We start from the raw sequence: 20,022 nt of genomic DNA on the forward strand, positions 1-20,022 counted from the left end.
TGGAGAAAATCCTGGAATCCTTCATCAAAAACCTTAATTTCTTTTCGACATGGGGTAGATTATCAGCAAATTTTTTTTTTTTTTAAAGTGAACTACTCCTTTAATGGGATAGTTCACCCGAAAATTTAAAATGTGTCATCATTTACTCACCCTGAAGTTGTTCCAAACCTGTATGAGTGAACACTAGAACAACATAAGGGTGAGTAAATGATGACAGAATTTTCATTTTTGCGTGAACTATTCCTTTAAGTGTGTTAAGAAACAGTCATGAAAGTGTACTCTCATTATAGTCTTTTATTAGTGTTATATTGTCTGCAAGTACAGCTTTTTTATACTTTTTAAGATTTAAAGTACACCACAAGTGCACATTCAGTACAATTAAGCACACTTCGTTTTCACTAGGGTTTAGCATTTGAATTGGCATGTTAATGCTGGAACTGGGCAGCAAACGTTTTAATATACTGAGATCTGCCAGTGTTTCTGTACAGTAACATAATGCAGTACAGTGAACGAGACTGAATTATCCCAGAAACTCCAACCCATCTGGAATTTCACAATGACATTGAGAGAAAGTCCCTCTAGAAAAGAGCTGGACACGTTAGATGATTGTAAATAGGAGGCTGAGCCCAGGAAAGTGTTTGCAATTCTGGCTACTGTTGAATGATGTGGATGCTTGTTCAATCATTTTCCTGCTTTCGACTCACATTCACTAAAAAAAAAAAAAAAAAAAATACTCCTCTGAATTACAATGCGCTTTCCTGGACGAGCAAATATTTAGACTGACACCCAAAATGTATGATTATGAGCCAGAATAGCTGGCCAGCTGCATCTAAGCCTGATTAAATAACACAATGAATGAATGTGCAGATCTACATGGCTCAAGTTTTTCTTGTGAGCACCTTTATTTATGTAATGTAAAAATATCCAGCTATTTACAATCTGAAAGAATCAAGAGTCGACGAAGAAATAAAGCATTCACAATTATTAAGAAAATAACATTCTCTTCGAATAGTCTTGCATCTAGTAGCCTATCTTGAAATGATTAGTGACGTATTTCGGTGCAATTAACTGGAGGTAAATTCATGAGGAACTACAGTATTCATAAAAATATAATGTGTTGGTGCCAGCAGGGGGAAAACAAGTGCAATGTATGGGTTGCGCTTTCTGACAAGGTCAGCCATCGACTTTCTTCAAGCTTCTTCCCATAAGGCATGCAAACACCGTCATCACCATCTTGGGTTTGACCTCCACAAGGTCATCGGGCAGGGCGTACACCTTGACTCCGATTTTTCGCGCCACTGAGATTGCGTATCTGTGAGTGGGAAACAGAGATACGGAGACGGTTGTTGGTGGCGAGACAACAGGCAATTGGGCGTCAGATGCGTATCAGGGTAATTTATGAGGAGCCGCGGGGGGAACTTACTTTGCATTGTTTAGCTTGTCCTCTGGCGTCATTTCCCCGCTCTTCACCATCTCGTATTTAATGACTTTGGGCACGATGGTGTCGATCAGATCAATCACTGGTAGGCTAGTGCTGATTGATTTGTCCTGAAACAATACATCATATACATTTCAATTTCATTTAAACGTAGACGTGTTTGATATTATATGAATCCCAATATGAATTCATTCACTTTATGGTACTGTAGGAAAGCAGTACTGGTAAAACATTGTGTCGAATGCTGTTCACCTTGAAGCTGTTGATATACGAGTCTTTATGGCCTTGTTTCAAAGTGTTGTTCACCCAGTTGATAATAATTTGGTCATTGACTATTTCCCCTTCACCGAGGTCAGACAGAACCTTCAAAGTGTATCTGCAAGAGTTATTTGTAAGATGGTTAATTTGTTTCACATTTTTAACAAAAATAGACGTCAAAGCCATAACCATCCTTATCTGAAAAGTATTTTTCATAATTTTATTCAGTAAGAAGGCATTAATTTTGTTTTATAAAAAACACAGTAACCCTCTGAGGTTCTTCGTTTAACAGTCACACTCGGGAACTTCGGGTCAAAATTGATCCAAAGGGTGGGATTCATATTTAAAAAAGAAAATCATATATTTTTTTTTTTTACTTGTTTTTTATAATATTTTTCTTTTCTTTTTTGGTGTTTTGAGAAAAATTTCAAAAACACAAAAATGTATAATTAGTATTAATGCAATAATTATGACAAAATTTTCCCCCATTGAATATAATATAAAAAAATATTTAAAAAAAAATAAAAAAATATATTTAAAAATAATTAAAATAATTAAAAATATATAAAAAAATAATTAAAAAATTCAATTCATTTTGGAGTCAAGCCTAGGCCTCATAAAAGCAATTTTTGAAATAAGATGGATGCCATCTCGTGGACAAACTGAGCTTTTTAAAAATGCAAAACACATGTACTGTATAATCTGAGTTTTTTGGTGTGTTTGTGTATAAAGGTGTGTTTGTGTGTGTGTGGATATGTCTGTTTTGCACTCTTGATGTTTTATAGATTCACCCCTTCACTGTTGTGTGCTTTTTTTCAAGATCGTTGCTGATTTGTAGATTGTACGCACAAAAAAACTCAGTATTTTCACATTTTTGCCAATTTCCCATTTATTTCCTATGCGAGTCATTTTTTGACCCGAAGGTCCTGAGTGTGACTATTTTTTTTTACGACCACTTAGACTTTTCAAATCCTGTTCCTATTTTTTTGGGTGTTCATATACCAAGTACCATTAAAGTCACCAAGTTTCGGACCATTCCGATGAAGCTACGATTTTTAACATTTTTTATTTAAACCCTTCGGGTCATTATTGACCTGAAGAACCCCAGAGGGTAAAGCAATCAAATAAATGCTGTTCTTTTAAACGTTCTATTCATCAAATAATCCTGAAAAGCACCATGTATCATTGCTTCCATAAAAATATTGAGCAGCACAACTATTTTCAACATTGATAATAATAAGAAATGTTTCTTGAGCAGCAAATCAGCATATTAGAATAATTTCTGAAGGATCATTGGCCATTTTTTGCCATATGAGTCATCAAATTATTTCAACCCAATCTCATGTGAACTATTTTACAAGTTTTCAATTTTCATATGAATACATATGGGGTGTATGTAGATCGGCATACGAAAACGTGCATTCGATCGCACAAATTTTCCACAAAATCGCCAACGTGTAAAACATTGCCATGACAGCATATTGAAACTTTTTTTGTATAGATAAAGTACCTTGTCATTAGTTGCCAGACCAGTGCCAGGGTGTGCATGGGGCTTCCCTCATTGATATTCTCTCCCCCGATTCCTACTAAGGAAAACTTTGCTTCCTTTTTGCCCAGTGCGACTGCATAATTACAATTCTCAAGCTACAAAACAAACATGTCAGCCAAGTTAAAATGACAAGTATAATTTAACCCCGGCGACAGCTGTACGCATACATAAATGGAGTTTTTGATGAATAAAGTGCATTTCGAATTCAAACTGAGCTAGCCAGTACCCGAGGCAGCTGTGGAAATCATTCAGCAGGGACAGAAATCAAACATGTAGGCTATAAGTACAGACATATTTAATTTGCTCTCAGAAACAAATGTTCTAATCTGATGTGACTCAAAGCTGATCCAATTCTATTCATTTCAGTTATTAGCTGCTTGTACTCTTAACCTACTGAAACTCAAAGCTGAACTTCTAAAAGTACAAACCTTCTTCATGTTGGAGCCCAGTATTGGATAGGGAGGTTTATTGACTTTAGTCCAGTCTACAGGGATCTGGATTCTCTCGTATAACTGAAGAATGACTTGACCATCATGCAGATCACTGCAGAAGATGATGTTCATGGTTAATTTCAGTCTTTTAGTTATACAGTGAATCAATGTAAAATTGTGTTTAAATGTACAGACCACCTCTGATTTGTCAGCAAATTTCTCCAAAGCACAACAAAAAGCAAAAAGCAACATGTCAGAGCTGTGGCCTTGTGGTTGGACATGTGCTATCCATCCATCCATCCATCCATCCATCCATCCATCCATCCGTCTGTCTGTCTATCTATCTTTCTCTCTCTATAGTAATACTCCTATTTCATCTATTACTATTAAATAACACCTATTGTTAAGCTGGTGTACTAATTTTGTTTATGGTTTTAACTATTTGCTCATAATTTTAATCATTTGTAAGTAACTTTGAGTAAAAGCATCTGCTAAATTGATAAATGTAAATGTATGCACAAGTTACAGTAAATGCCTAAATACAATACTTTGGCAAGCACCACTAACATGACATAGTATCATATTATAGATTTATTTCTATATGTTTTAGTTATATTTCAGTTTTTAAAAGGTATACATTTTAAAAATAATGGTGTAATAGATTCAAAAGTAAACATGCATACATTTTGTTTGTTTGTTTGTTTAATTTATTTAGCTATTTCTTCATCTCACAACCTCCCTACCGTTCCACCATGAACCCATAGATTCATAACTTTTGATTTCAGAACCAACATTAGTCCTGATATTTAAACTATCACCGTAGAAAACTACGGCATTACTGTAAGTTAAATGAATGGCTGTGTTACCTGTACAAGTGATTGACATGTGGAGAAACCCCCAGAGAATTCATCCAGTTTCTGAATGTCCTGTCCTCTCTTGTTTCCCCTGTCGAAAGAGAGAGCGATCATTTATTAGTCATAGTCACACCATGTCTTATGCCTTATTTTGAGGATCATTATGTACTTAAGATGCAGTCAATTTTTGAATATTTTTTTTTTAAATACTGTTTTAATTGGATGTTACTGTTTATATTGACCTCACATTATAAGCCCACCAAAAAACTGTCCACCCTCTAAGAATTAAACTGCCTATTTTTGCTGCTGTCCATTTAGGACTTCTAAATATACACTAGGCTATTGTCTGTTTACCCATAATTCACATTGTTATTTATCAAGATGGATCAATTTGCTGTGGATGGAACAACTATGTTCTGTTTGTATCACTTTCATGGACTTAGTTTAGTTAGTTTATCGTCAGTTTCCTTTGTTCTAGTTTCCCGCCACTCGTTAGTTTCCATGGACAATCATTCAGTCATCACAGCTGTTCAATATTTTGTCTTATTACACGCTCTCAAACAGGTATGATTTTAAAACAGTTTAATCTCAAATCAATACCTCTTCTCCCCATAATTATTTGTGATTAAATGCTGTGAAACAAGTCGTATGACTGTACCATATTTACATGTCTGTAGTTTGAACTTGCCGGGCTAGCAACTGCTCTCTCCGTGGAAGCTTTGCGTTCGAAGACCTAATAAAATAGTAATTATTTATGTGGAAAGTAGCTGTATAATACATCATCACTGTGTATTTAAGTTCCTCCTTGTGCACTCTTCATTTGTGCGGTATTCTTTGTGTCAATGTACACTGTACGTTGCCTACCTCTCGCTATTGGATTACTCTTGAGTATGTTTAATATGTCAGACTGATCTCATGAAATGGCGTCAATTCTTATTTCCATTTTTGGCGGGCTATCAACACACATAATAGCTTTTCAGCGTGTTTATGAATGCCGTTGACTTAATGTTACATTACTGTATGTAAAAATATATGACCTACCCCAACCCCGTCCCTAAACCTACCCGTCACTGGGGTTAATACCATTTACGAGTCTTCCCCTACCATCCTAGGAAAAAGAAACATCGCTCCATAGATGTAGATCTACATTTTGCTTCGTTTCGCTCTGACATTTAACGGCGTGTACATACACGCGGAATCACTCCGGCATTTAACGGCGTAGACATACACGCGGATAGCTCAAAATGCGTATGGATAACATGCCACTTGACTTGAAAGTGGCGTGTATGTTTACGCAAAAGTCATGATGTCATGTTGAAAATGTGGAGGAATTCATCGGCATCAGAAGACATCCCGCACATGAAGGGGTTTTGGATCAGACTCGACAAATAGATCCGGCTGTGGTGCCGCGAGGAAACTCCTGCTAGACACTGGCCAAGTACTACAATGTCACCCTACAGGTCAACGGATCTTCTTTCATTGTGGGCAATATGGAAGAGGATCCTGCTGCCAGCGTCCAGCTCCACTCACCATCAGTGACCACCCCCGAGCCAGACCCAGCGCCCATGCCCACTGCGGATAAGGAGCCAGAGCCCACCGTAGACCAAGAGACCCAGCTGATTCTTGCCATGGATAGCAAGCCTGAGCCAATTCCCGCCAAGTTGCCAAAGCCAGCAGCCACATCCATCCCAGAAGAGAATCCAAAAATCCCAGCTGACCAGGTGTGTGAGCAAGCTATTACATTTGTGTCAGTGGGGCTGTTAGCAGAACTGGAAACAGAGGGATAGCTGATAGACTGGGAAACAGATGCAGTGCCACCCTGCCCACCCATGAACCTTCTCTAGCACTGGTTTCCAAGGTTTTTTTCTCCATCCAATCACCTGATGGCGTTTTGGCTCCTTGCCACTGTTGCCTTGCTTTTGGCTTGCTTAGTTGGGGACATTTAATGTTCAACAACATTATTGATCTGTGTTGTATTACTTTCATGTTATCACTGTGAAGCTGCTTTGATACAATCTGTATTGTAAAAAGCGCTATATAAATAAATGTGACTTGACTTGACTTGGTCCCCTCCTGTATTAATCAGTGTTTATCATCGCCGCTGGTCCTACCCAGCCATGAGTCTTCTGTGTCATCATTGCCACTGGTCCTGTCCAGCCCTATTTTGTCGCCAAACCCAATCCACCACAATATGATCTTCGTCGCTACCAGCCCTGTCCATCACTGAGTCTGCTTCCTCACCCACTCTACCTCTTCTGCACGCTCCATTGAAGCAAGCAATTCCCTTGGCTCTGCTTCTGCTGGCTCCCTTTTGCCCCTCACCATCAGCCCTGGTCTGCCTTGGGGCTTCCGGTCCCCAACTCTGCCCTGATGTGAGGTGTCCCCCACTGCCTTGTCCCTCATAGCCCTCAGTTCCACCTCAGTCTGTCATAGCTCCTTGCCCCCTCAGCTTCACCTGGGGCCATTGTCCTTTTGGCTCCATCAGGCTACCTTGTCCCACCAGTTTTGCCCTGGTCAGTTGACGCCCCACCATCATCTCCACGCACTTCCGGCCTATCCGCTGTGCTCCACCCCGCCACCCCTACGGCTATGTCAGGCTCCTCCACCCCTCAGGCTCCATTGGGGCACCAGCAACACCTTGGTCCATCGGCCCCTTGGTTCCAACTCAGCCACTTGTCGCCAGGACTCCGTCTTGGTCTCCCTGTCCTTCAGTGTCACCGGGTCTCTCGGTGCCACAGACTCCACCTGGGCCTCTTCATCTCCAGGCATCAGTGCTGTTGGTTGGGCTCAGAGAACCCCCTTGGCACCTCCCTCCATCATTGCTGCCATGGCTCGTCTCCAAAATAGTCTTCTCCTGGGATCTTGTTAGCCAACCGGTCCCCTTCAGATCCTACCACCATCATGTACTCCATGGCTACTACCTCCATCGCCACCCTTGTCTCTCCTGCCAGCATGTCTGGCTTCCTCCAGCCCTTCCCCCACTTCTCGTCCGGTATTGTTTGTCTTTACACACTGTACAGTGCCTACCTCTCACTAGAGGATTACTTGTGTTAGTTTTATTAATACCACTTTGTTTTGTAACCTTTTTGAATCATCTTCATCTAAATCGTGACAGCTGTATACTGAATAGTTTGATAGATTGACATTGATGCATAGTGGGTGTTCATATGTTAATTATTGTGGTGTTACAATTTCCTTAGCTGTTTTGCTGTTACGTTTTCATAAATTACCTAAGTGGACTAAGGATGAAGCTTTGTGTTGTGAATGTTACCGTATGCCTATTTGTACAGCGAAAATCCTGTTTTACATGATTACATGCCTATGTGCCTGGTAAATATGTTTTTAATAAAGTAGAATGATATCATGATGAGAGTCTGTTTCACAATCCTGAGCTACATATTCTCTTTGCTTGCACAATAGAGCTTTATCCTTATTAACAATAATATCAGGCTGCATTCTAAATTAATCAGACTAAATTAATAGTGTTGTGAATGCAGAAAAGAGCATGATGGTAAAATAATCATCTATCTCCCTCTACAAAGTAAATGGGAAAAAGGCAGTTAAGCCTTTTAGGGTTCTGGCAAATGTACATATCTATTTGGCTGATGACATGCTGTATTTAAGGAGACAGAATGGAGAAGAAAATAGAACAATCAGATAAAAAAGACAGATGAACAGACAGTGAGATAAAACCTAATCACACCCAATTACTGTCACATGTGACCCTCTAACACACACACACACACATGCATTTTGTGAGAAGTAAGCCACAGAGCGCCACCTGCTGCTCTCTAAAATACTGCAGATGCATGAACTGACACACAAAAGCACCAATTTGTCAGAAGAAGAACAGCACTGTGTGTCTTTCAGGTATATGACATGCAACCCATAACAGAGTGTCTTGAAACACTTGAATCAACATCTTTACATAGATGATGTTTCCTATTTGATATCAGGCTCTATAAAACAACATTGGGCTAACTAACTAACTAGCTGATTATTTAAAATTGATATTATTATCATTACTATTCAAACTTTGTGTTTCACAACAACAACTATTATTATTATTAGCCTCTATATTATTAACAGCAGCATTTTCTTACACACTCCTAATATCCCAAGAAACAACCCACTACTAAATAAACATATGAAGAGTTCAGATGCAAAAGCCTCTAAGTGCCATTTGAAATTTTCTTCTAAAATTATCATTTTTATCAAGCTTGTATATTTAAGTTCAGTAATTTCACTTAAATGGCAATGAAGATTACCTATTAATTGTCATTTAAGTGAAATTACTGAACTTAAATACGCAAGCTTGATAAAAATGGTCATTCTAGAACAAAATTTATACATAGATATTATTCATCTTTATTTATGTTAGTTAATAAAAATCGATTTGTTCATTGTTAGTTCATGTTAGGTCAGGTCCATTAAATCATTTTAACTGATACAACTTTTGATTTTAAAAATGCGAGATAGTTCACCCAAAAATGAAAATGATCCTATACTCTCACTCAAGTCATCCTAGGTATATATGACTTCTTTCAGCCAAACACAATCAGAGTTACAGTATATCCAAACATTTCCTTGCTCTTTCAAGCTTTATAATGGGAGTGAATGGTAGAAAAGCCGAAAAGAAATGCATCCATTTATCATAAAAGTAATCCATACGGATCCAGGGTGTTAATAAAGGCCGTTGACGCAAAGTGATGCGGTTATGTAAGAATAATATCCATATTTATAACTTTATAAACTACTGGCTTCTGGTAATGGCTGTATGCAAGTCTAGTTTCGGCGGCAGAACAGAATAAAAATAATATGACTTATAATATAATTATTAAAAAAATATGATCGTCTTCTATCAAACAATCATAGGTCGTGATTAAGTCCTTAAGAATGTATTGTGAATACTTTCATGGATCTTGCTGTTTGAGTATGTTTCTTGTTTTAATGATGGAAAATGTCTGGTTGGTAATTCAATCAGTATGTGAGCTCAGATGTGAAGCAAAGATAATGTGGCATCATTTATCACAGGCACCAAAAACCTCTAAAGGGTCCCAGACTGCAAAAATAACACCTTCTTTTCAGCACGCTTTTGGCACATTCACATGAAATAATGCAACTCACCCTCAATTTCATAATCAACGCCATTGCTGGTGGGTCTGCTCAAGGCCGGGTACATGTTGAAAAGATTGGCCACAAAGGCCATGTTGAGTTTACTGTTTGCTGCCACCACATCCCGTGGAGTGACAAACTGTCTGCAATCCAGGCGTTCCGCCTGCTTCAGCATCAGCTCCGCTCGCATTTCATCATCGTGCTCCTTAAAGACAGAGTTATTGAGTCTGAGTAACTATGCTTAAATCTGAAAGCAGATGATTGTCTGCCGCAGCAAGATTAATGGCTGTTCTGTACAGTGCAACAATAATAGTACAATATGTGGACGTAACTGTACAAACGCTACATTTTACACCCCCGGTTAGAATATGTTTTTTTTTTTGGGGGGGGGCTTGAAAAATAGACTGCGTTTATATTATTGTACTGGCTTTCGATACAGTATCAAAGGTTGGCACTTCCATTCAGTGTTCTTTTAGTATCATTGAAATATTTTATCAGTTTTTATTTAAAAAAAAACATTCAAACACACAATGATGAGAATAAATGAGAATTAATATCGTGCTATGTGGTTAATTGTCATGAAAATTATTCTATAATACACAAAAATAGCATTCATACATTTATTTATGTGAAATGTGACATTGTTGAAAGTTGTGTAAGTTCTTTGATGCTACAGACACGATACCCAAAAAATACAACAAAGTTTAATTAGGCTTGGGGTTTTGAAAAATAGAATTAATGCTCAAGAAATAGTGAATTTTGCACCACAAATAGTTATAATCTAAAGACAAACAAATCTACAAAACCAAACTTGCCAAACACTCGTATCCAACCTTCCTTCCTCAGGATTTATCTTGTTGTCTTTTGTTCTCATATTTCACTTCACTTAGTTTCAACAGCAGTGAGTGTTGGGTATCAAAAAGTCGCTTTCTTTCTTATCTGCACTAAATTATGTCATAAAGTGTGGAACACAGGAAACTGAACTGACGCCGGAAACAAATCGGCACGTTGACTTCCTCAGTAAAAAGGCAAAGGCTGTTGACTAAACATTCAAACTGACTTACCTTCAGACCAGACATGTCAATGTCAATCCTCATCTCATCATCCCCGTCTCCTTTAGGCGAGATCTGATCAAGCAGGTGGAAGTAAGCCCTGGAGTCCTGAGAGCATTATATAAGCCAATATCAACTGACATGCAAATGACAGCTCAAAGGATTTGATGTCAAACCAGATTTTATATAGTTCTTTCATTTCTAGGCCTGTGTTTGATTTACTCAGCATATAAAAGGTAAACTTGGGTCAAATATTGTAAACTTACTAATGGAGTGATGTGAATTATCAGTCATGACTGAATAACTTGTGTGATGAAGCATAAACTACCTTGATATCTTCACTGAAGTTTCTGATTTGTTGCCAGCCAGCAGCTTTCAGGTGATAGTTGACCCATCGCAGCAAAAGGTCCTCGGGGGACATTGCCATCAGGTGGTCCAGCTCTTCTGACTCATCAAGCAATGCTATTAGAGCTAACACAGATAAATACACAGACACGTGTTATTGAAACCTCTCAAGAGGTGTAAATCAGTCACTCGTGTACATGCATGCTTGTATTCATTTACGTAAGCAATTTGTAACCCCATTGGATGGCACCATGATACCAAGCAGAGTAATGACCTTCGTTGCGTGAGATCTCAATGTCAGCGAAGAGGCCGATTTTTATGATTTGCCAGAGGAGGCCAAGCACAAGGTGAGGGGTCCCTGCTTTCATGTCCTGAGCATCGATGTTGACCACCGTGCAGCCAATAGCCGAAGCAGAGTTAAGTGCCAACATCAAATTCTCCTGTATTAGCAAGGAGATAGATGGAGCTTTATTTATAGTCAAAATATAGGTCTCTAATCCACACAGCTTTTATTTTAATAAATATTCTAAAGGCTATTCTAAAGATAGACTATAAATTATAAGAATAATGATTGTAATGTCCATTCTAATTCTATCAGAATGGGGAAGTCCACACCACCACAACTATAACGATAACGGCACAAAGGAACGATATCGTTGGAATCCCTTAAAATTGATAGCCAATAATAATCCACCAAATTAAAGAAAATGATTTTTTTAGTTGAAAACGATGTTGTTTAAATGGTTCCCAATTCTCATATATTTTCTTTTCTTTTTTTTATTATGATGGGTCTTAGAATCACCCATTATTGGACAGGTTTTCAAAGATCTTCATTCTGATGTCTCCTCTTTGTTGGATTTCAAAAGTGAGAGCACTTACAGTCATTGTAAACGGAGTTATTTTCTTTGTGTTGATGACCCGCTCATCAATGGTGTCCGGTTGCGAGAGGTTGATCATTTTGCTGCAAAGAAACAGCCAAGAGGTTGTTAAACATGAACTCTTATTTCTATTGTATTTAAATGTGCTGAATAAAGCCAATGTATTGAACAGCACAACAAAAAAATAACATTACACGGTAAACCAGTTAATCTTATATTACCAAAGCAATATTCCATCTTTTACGGATTTGAATAAACTGTCAGTTCCCGGGTCCATTGGGATCAGATGTTGGCAGTCAGGATCCTTTGCCAAGGCCTTATTGACCCAGTTCACAAAGGCCACTTTTTCTTCATCTGAGAAACGTTTATAAAAACAAAACATTAGCAAAATGATATTCGGTCCACTTGTGTCAGGGATCATTTGACAAATCAATTGACAAATCTCATTTCAAACTGTTCAAATATGGTTTGACTCTTCTGAAGCAGTGCTCAAGCACAGCAGGAACTGCTCAGAGGCTTCATGTGTTTCCAAGTGAAACAGGATAATCCAAAAGAAAATATGTATAGAGTTGGAGTTAATTTATTCAACAGGAATTCACTGGATGGTGAAAAGGGTTAGGGTCAACATGGCAGAATCGAGGTGGGCTTCAGAATGGAGGTGACTTCAAAAAACCATAACCCGCCATTGACAAGATTTTTTTTATATTTTTTTAACCACGCTTCCCTGCCACTGATGAGTTTTTTCCCTGCAATCCCTATTTTTACTGTTATAAGGTAGGGGGCACATCCTCTAGAATATCACAGCATCTCCGGATCCTAAAACAAGGGAAGAAGATCTGCATAAACCAAAAGGAGTTGATAGAAGCAATGCTTGTGCACAAGTAATCTAACGTGATCATCAAACATTTATGTCTAGGTAACTAATGTAACTAATGTTACTAAGGAGGACGCAATACTGCGAGTGGAATGAGTCCTCAACCTAAGAGGGTACAACTGGCCTTGGGCCTGATATGCCAAGACTAGTGTCGACTATCCAGTGGGCCAACCTCTGCTGGAGACAGCCTTTCTCTCTGGCTGGCCTCCATAGCAAACAAAAGAGCTGTTCTGAGGTCCTGAAGCTCTGCGCACTGTCCATGTACAGGCGCAAAGCACGAACGGGACAGAGCAGAGCAAGGGCTGGGTCTGCCTCCTCCAGGGGCAGTGCTTGCAGGTTCACCACCTGATCCCTAAAAGAAGTGGTAGGAAGCTTGGGCAAGTATCCAGGCAGGGGTTTCATGATTCTATGAGAGTTGGCTGGTCCAAATTCAAGGCATGATTCATCAGCCAAAAAATCCACCCTCTTATCAGAAGCCATTGCAGTCAGGAGCGCCGTCTTAAGAGACAGGATTTTAAGCCCTACTGAATGCAGTGTTTCAAGGGGTACCCCCTTGTATAGTCTCGCGTAGCCAGACCTTCAGACTGACGGCTGAAGGTCTAGAATTCATAGCAGCTTTCTTTTTTCCAAGGCCCACCCTTAAGGCCGTTTGACCGACATGTCAAACAACCAATTACAGTTCGTTTCGTTCAGTGTCACGTTTCGGGGCGTGGAAATGTCTCCACAAAAACAGACTGCCGTGCAACAAGTCAGTCAGCATAGAAAATCAAAGAAAGGGAAGAAAACAAGCAGTACCTTATTTTCCGCACTATAAGGAGCACTTAAAAGCCTTTCATTTTCTCAAAAAACGACAGTGCGCCTTACAATCTGGAGCGCCTTATGGATCAATTGGTTAAAAACTCTAAAATTGGTTAAAAAAGGGTTGGCCAAGCTTGGAAAATAATACTCTTCCCGAATCCCGTCGGCAAACAGGCTAAATATCTCTTTTTGTCTCCACTAAGCGCCTCAAACAAAACTCCATCTCTTAAAGAGTCTATGCCATGAACCTCGCATAGTTTTGAGAATGCTACGTTTAGCTGATCTTGATAAATGCTCATTGTCACTCATGTAAACACATCAGTTTTTCTTCTGCAATCAAACACATCTGCGCTTTGTTTCCCGGCGGACCGAAAATAAACGCGACACTCGCGCCCCCCGGAAATCCGATAAAGTTCAACCAATCAGATGACGACTTCGACATTCCTGAAGTGTTTCCAGTTAAGTCTACCATATGCATCAGACGTTTAGCCAACGTTCCGTGGGCGTGACGTCTGAGGCTGAGACTACCCCTTGTAAGGCTGCAAAGACCCTAAGAGGGAACAAAGTGGGGCCGGGGGGCATTTAATCTTCTTGCGCCCCTCAGGAACCTGATGATCAGGTTGAGCATTCCCACGGACTTACTATCTACTACATCATGATGTTCAGTGATAGCGGCAACATACTCTTTCAGGGTAGAGAGAGACAGCCCTCGCCCCAGCCTTTCTTGCTGGAAGGAAAGCACAGATCTGATTGGGCAACTTCTAGGGGTCTTCTCATTGGAGAAGAGCACCAATTCCAGAGGTCTGGATGCGGGTACAATGGGGTGCCCCATCTCTGAGACAGCAAGGAGTGGCTGTCGCAAGGAGCATTGGTTGTGTGAATCAGGACCGGTTGGGCAAGTACAACACTACTAGCAAGACCTGCTCCTCTTCCTCCCTGAATTTGAACAGTCTCTGTGCGAGAAGGCTTACTGGGGGAAACACATACTTGCATAGTCCCCTTGGTCAGGGACTGAAACAGCTAGTCGGACCATCTGGGTGTGGAGTCGCCATTCTCCTGGGAGCGTTGGCCATTCGTGAGAGCTCGTCGGCTGCAGGATTGAGCTCAACTTGAATGTGAACGCAGCGAAGCTAACTCAGATGCTTCTGACTCCAGAGGAGGAGATTGCAGGTGCGTTGCAACGTGAGATGGGAGTGTAGAAACACCCTGATGGTTGATGTATGCAAAGGCCGTCTGGACCAGCACATGCTTGCCCTGTAGCAGCAATTTGAAGTGGCGCAGAGCAAGCCACACTGCTAGCATTAGAGGCAGAGTCCACCACACACCCTTTACACATGGCACAATGGTGGTCGAGGCATCTGTTGAGACAATGACATGCCTGGGCACGGCGTGAATATGATCAAAAATGTGATAGCTGGGAACATTTTTAGCATGAAAGAGTTGAGAATGAAACTAAGGTACATTTTAATTTCATATTGACTGTCTGACTGTCTATACTCTTAAAAATAATGTTTTTTTATTGTCATTGATGGTTCCATTAAGAGCTTTTAACGTCCACGGAACCTTTCTTGTGCATAAAGGATTTTATATAGGTTCTTTAGAATATTAAAATGTTCTCCACACTAAGAATAAAATGTTTATTTTTTAAAACTGTTCCCTGAACGGTTCTTTCAGGAACTCGAACTGGTTCTATTATGGCATCACTGCATAAACAATTTTGGAATATGTCACCACCTGAGTAAGAATGTTGCGTTCCTTCACTTGAGATCTTTGATGTTCCTCCAAATGACCGAATCCCATCCCGCCTGGAGATGGACTTGCGGAAAGTTTCTCTCACTTCTTTACTTCTTAGCTCTTGGAATATCTGAAGAATTTAGTGAGATCTAAGCTTCCAAAGTGCAACAGTGACATGAGCAGCTGAGGTATACTTTGACCAACAAAAATGAAAACTCATAATCAGGCTTACCACAACAAACTCTTCAAAACTGATCTTCTCGTCTTTGTTGGTATCACCGGCAATGAACTTCTCTACAATCTCCCGTACCTTGTAGCCGGGAAGGTGAAAGCTAGCCTCACGAAAGAGCTCTTGAAGTTCAAAATCACTTACATAGCCACTGTTATCAATATCTAGAATGAAAGACAGTTTTAATATTACATTTTGTAGTAGTTGAATTCCTCCCCATATGTCGGTATTCCTTAAAAATATATACATTATGTGTGTAGAACCACGATGATCAGCCATCAAAACATATTTATTTATGTTTGACAACTCACAAGCACAAAGTAGATGATTTAAGCTCATTTCACATGTTCCAATGCACAATTGACTAAAATACAGAGAGATTCAGACAGAGTTTTACTGACCGATTTTGTTGAAAGCCTCTCTCAGCTCCTCCAGATCTTCTCTGGAGATCTGTGTGACGTTGTTTTCCATGCTGTTCTCCACACAGCAGTGCTCACCATGCAAAAGACCTGCCAAAAAGGTCCACACAGAGAGTCTGTGCGTTATATACCCTGTTTGCCCACTTCTGTATCTCTATGATAAGCAAATCCATGTTGGACATGACTGGTAGAAATACTTAGCGAAATGCAGTTATAGATGTGTCGGCATACACTACCGTTCAAAAGGCTGAGGTTTTTTTTTTTGTTGTTGTTGTTGTTGTTTTTTTACATGCTCGCTCTCTGCATTTACTTGAACAAGAACAAGCTGTAAAAAATGATTGTAATTTTAACTGTCTTAAACTGTATTTTAACTGTAATTTAAAATGACTACAGTCAAAAAAACTAGGTCGCACTTTAGATTAGGGTCTAATTCTCATTATTAACTATGAACAAGCTCCAAATTTCTGCTTATTAATAGTTTGTTTATTGTTAAGTTTAGGTATTGCTAACATTAAAGGAGTAGTTCACTTTAAAAAAAAAAAAAAAAAAAACTTTTGCTGATAATTTACTCACCCCCATGTCATCAAAGATATCCATGTCATTCTTTCTTTAGTCAAAAAGAAATTAAGTTTTTTGATGAAAATCTAAATATAATGGATTTCAATGGGAACCGAACAATTCAACGGTTTAAGTTTTATAAGCTCAAATGGTCGCCTTGCTCCTTTCTGTGATGCGCGTTTGTGACTCTCCTATTCTAACTCGTTCATCAAAATGAACTAATCTTTTCCCCAGTCAACTCGTTCCTTTCGTTCGTTGAATGAACCAAATGACATGTAAAAATATTTGTTCATTTTGATAAAGAGTTCGAACAGGAGAGTCACGATCGTGCATCACTGTACAGAGCAAGGCGACCATTTGAGCTTATAAAACTTAAACTTTTTTTTTTTTTTTAAATGAGCAATTGTTTCGCTTGATGAGACCCTTTTTCATCTTCTGAAATTGTTTAAAACTCTTTGAACAGTTTGCAGTTTGCACTGAAACTGTCTTTTGGACCTTGAACCATTTGGTTCCCAATGAAGTCCATTATATGGACAAAAATCCTGGAATGTTTTTATCAAAAACCTTAATTTCTTTTCGACTGAAGAAAGAATGACATGGATATCTTGGATGACAAGGAGGTGAGTAAATTATCAGCAAAAGTTTTTTTTTTAAAAGTGAACTACTCCTTTGAGGGATCCAGAATATGGTTGTGCAGAATAAGGAATTAATATGTGCTTTATAAATACTGATAAACAGCCAATAATCTAGTAAAATGCATGCTAATAAGCAACTAGTTAATAGGGAGAACTGGACTCTAAACCAAAGTGTGACCAAAACCTATTAATAGGTAAACACTAAGTTCCCTTACTATGTATGCAGGAAAAAATTATAATAGATCGAACCTTATATTAATATAATTTTGAGTAAAATACAGTAAAACACCTTCAATGCATTCTTACAGTATTTATCCCAGCTTGTAAAGCTACTTGTGATGAACTTTGATTCATCATGTGTTCATCATTTTCTTTATCACCAGTTTAATTATGGTGGTTATAAAGGTTAAAAAAGCTTATAACTTACAATTTGTTTAAAATTTACAGGATTTAACCTGTGATTTACAGGTTATTCTGTAAATATGTTTACAATTTAACTGTATTTTTACAGAATTATTTTTTTACAGTGTACAGTAAGAAATTATTAAAATGTTATTACAATGTTATTACCATTTAAAATCACTTTTTGCTATTTCGATGATGTTAAACTGAATTACAGTGTCATTACCGAATCATTACATTAGTCAGTGTCAAATGATCCTTCAGAAATGATTCAAATTTTGCTGCTCAAGAAACATCTCTTTTTATCAAAGTTGAAAAACAATTCTGCTGCTTAATATGTTTATATGAATCTGAAAACATAATAAATATATGCACTGTCACTTTCGATGCATGCATCCTTGCTTAATAATAGTATTAAGTTCATCAGCATCAAGATTTTAGGTTTCACCATTTGTCTTCACTGGTTTGCTTTAAAGTCCCCGTGAACCGGAAGTTGCAAACGATTTTTCTCCAGTGCTGTGACGTATTTCCAAGTGAAACGGAATATTGAACAGAGTTTTACTCTAGCGCTCCTCCTCTCCATCTCTCGCTCATAGCAAACTAACGGTTTGAGGGGAGTGGTTAAGCGTTTCCCCACCCAAGCTGTGAAACCTACGTCATCAGAAAAAGAAACCATTCCAGACCGGAAGTAATTTTTCAGATTTTGATTAAAGATTACCAAGGTAATATATATATACTTGCACGGATTAATTGTTCACCACAAGACTAATATGCGCTAACAAAGTAAATAGGTTCAATTTTGATTTTGCGGGGACTTTAAATGGCACCAAGGTGTGGTAAATACATTTTTTAAAGTACAAATGTTCCATGTAGCCCGCAGGAAAAACAATTAAAAGAATTAGCAAAATGCTAGTTTAGCATCTCACACCACAGGACATGTCAACATCCCAGCAGGATTTCATGACATCTACGAGTTACAAGAACAAACTCACTGAGTCATCATCTATTATCAATCACAGAAATATCACTGAATAATTAGAAATCAAAAGCTACATAAAACACATAAAAAAGCAGCATATTTTGATGAGATAAGACAGTAAAATCAAAGCTAGAATGCTGCCATTGAGAAAACTATACCTTTCTCCTAAAAAGTCCTACGACTCAGCGTGAGATTATCTTGAAAAGATGCAGATATTCCAATCGGATCCACTGCAATGAATTCTGTCCTCTCCCACTGCGTATGTGGAGCTCATGAAGATAATGGTGAGGTAAGAGACCTTTGGCCTGTAATGTCTATTACTTCGTAGCTGGAGTTAACGTTTAACGCCCAACCCAATGCTGTGTCAGCTGAGGCTGTCATGACATCCGTTTATTGTACTAACTCTGGGACATGTGAGCATACTTCATACTTTATACCCACATAACTTTGTGACGTAAAAAAAAAAGCTCCACATTTCATTGGCTTTATTATCAAAGCTTATAAAACAAGCTTAACTTTCTCTCATAAACACAACCATAAACACACAATCTGGAAGGTCTCTTTGATAAAAGATATACATTATGAAATGAGCCCTATATATTGGTCTCATAACTAGAGTGACAAGATACAAGAGCAGTCACACTCTACCAGAACTTATCAAATGATGGGAAAGAGGGAATCACCAGCCATAAAACAGTGCTGAAAAATAATATTACTAATACTCTTCTGTGCTGTTGAACTCACTGGAGGCGGAACAAGAAACCTCAGCTGACAGATGTTTGACAGCAGACCTTCATGTTTTACGCATGACTCTAGACAATAGAGCATTTGCTCATGGTCACTTCACTTCATGAAAGAACCACTACAAATAATTAAAGGGTAGATGGAAAAATAGGAATACAACATTTTTCTTTAGTGTGTGTGTGTGTGTGTGTGTGTGTGTGTGTGTGTGTGTGTGTGTGTCATTAAGTGCTTGCGGAGAGGTGCGTCTTAATGGCTGCTTAATTGCTTTAAGTTTATTTGCTGTTTTCAATGTAAGTGAACTCAAAGTGGTGCCAAAATCATAATCTGCAATCATAAATTCAATGGACTTTCAGGCCCCTTTAAAGAATTAAACTGGAAATGTTGGGGTCTGATTTATAATGATAAGTGTATTTAACTATTGTGCTCTCACATTAGATTAATCATTGGTAACAGTTGGTGTTTTATGGTCCTTCTTACATAATACATAAAGTAATACACAAAAATACAATCACTGTAAATTGTGGACGATTACACGCAACTAACTCTAAACCAAACCACAATCCTAACCCTATAGTAAGTGCATGTTTATTACTCAGTACTTAAATGTATAATTAAGTGGGTTGCACTTTATTTTACAGTACATTTACTTACAGTCCAACCTAAGAAAATACCAGGTGACATAAGGTAACTACAAGGGTTAAGATTAGGTTCAGTTGTAGGTTAAGGGTAT

General features: G+C 38.6%; 1 protein-coding gene across 1 annotated transcript; it reads right to left on the minus strand.

Moving 5' to 3' along the window:
* Positions 1–279: 279 nt before the first annotated feature.
* On the minus strand, positions 280–18,903 carry pls1 (plastin 1 (I isoform)). Its single transcript, XM_039661254.2, has 16 exons — positions 18,707–18,903; positions 15,957–16,064; positions 15,559–15,719; positions 15,327–15,456; positions 12,142–12,274; positions 11,922–12,003; positions 11,317–11,482; positions 11,026–11,168; positions 10,710–10,805; positions 9,658–9,850; positions 4,543–4,621; positions 3,674–3,788; positions 3,207–3,340; positions 1,691–1,814; positions 1,424–1,548; positions 280–1,312 (listed from the first exon to the last, which is right to left on the minus strand). The coding sequence occupies exons 2-16, from the start codon at positions 16,024–16,026 to the stop codon at positions 1,174–1,176; spliced, it is 1,890 nt and encodes a 629-aa protein (XP_039517188.1). The 5' UTR covers positions 16,027–16,064; positions 18,707–18,903; the 3' UTR covers positions 280–1,173.
* Positions 18,904–20,022: the final 1,119 nt, after the last annotated feature.

This window comes from Pimephales promelas, chromosome 5 (genome assembly GCF_988280905.1).
Source record: "Pimephales promelas chromosome 5, fPimPro1.hap1.1, whole genome shotgun sequence".
Taxonomy (NCBI): Eukaryota; Metazoa; Chordata; class Actinopteri; order Cypriniformes; family Leuciscidae; genus Pimephales; species Pimephales promelas.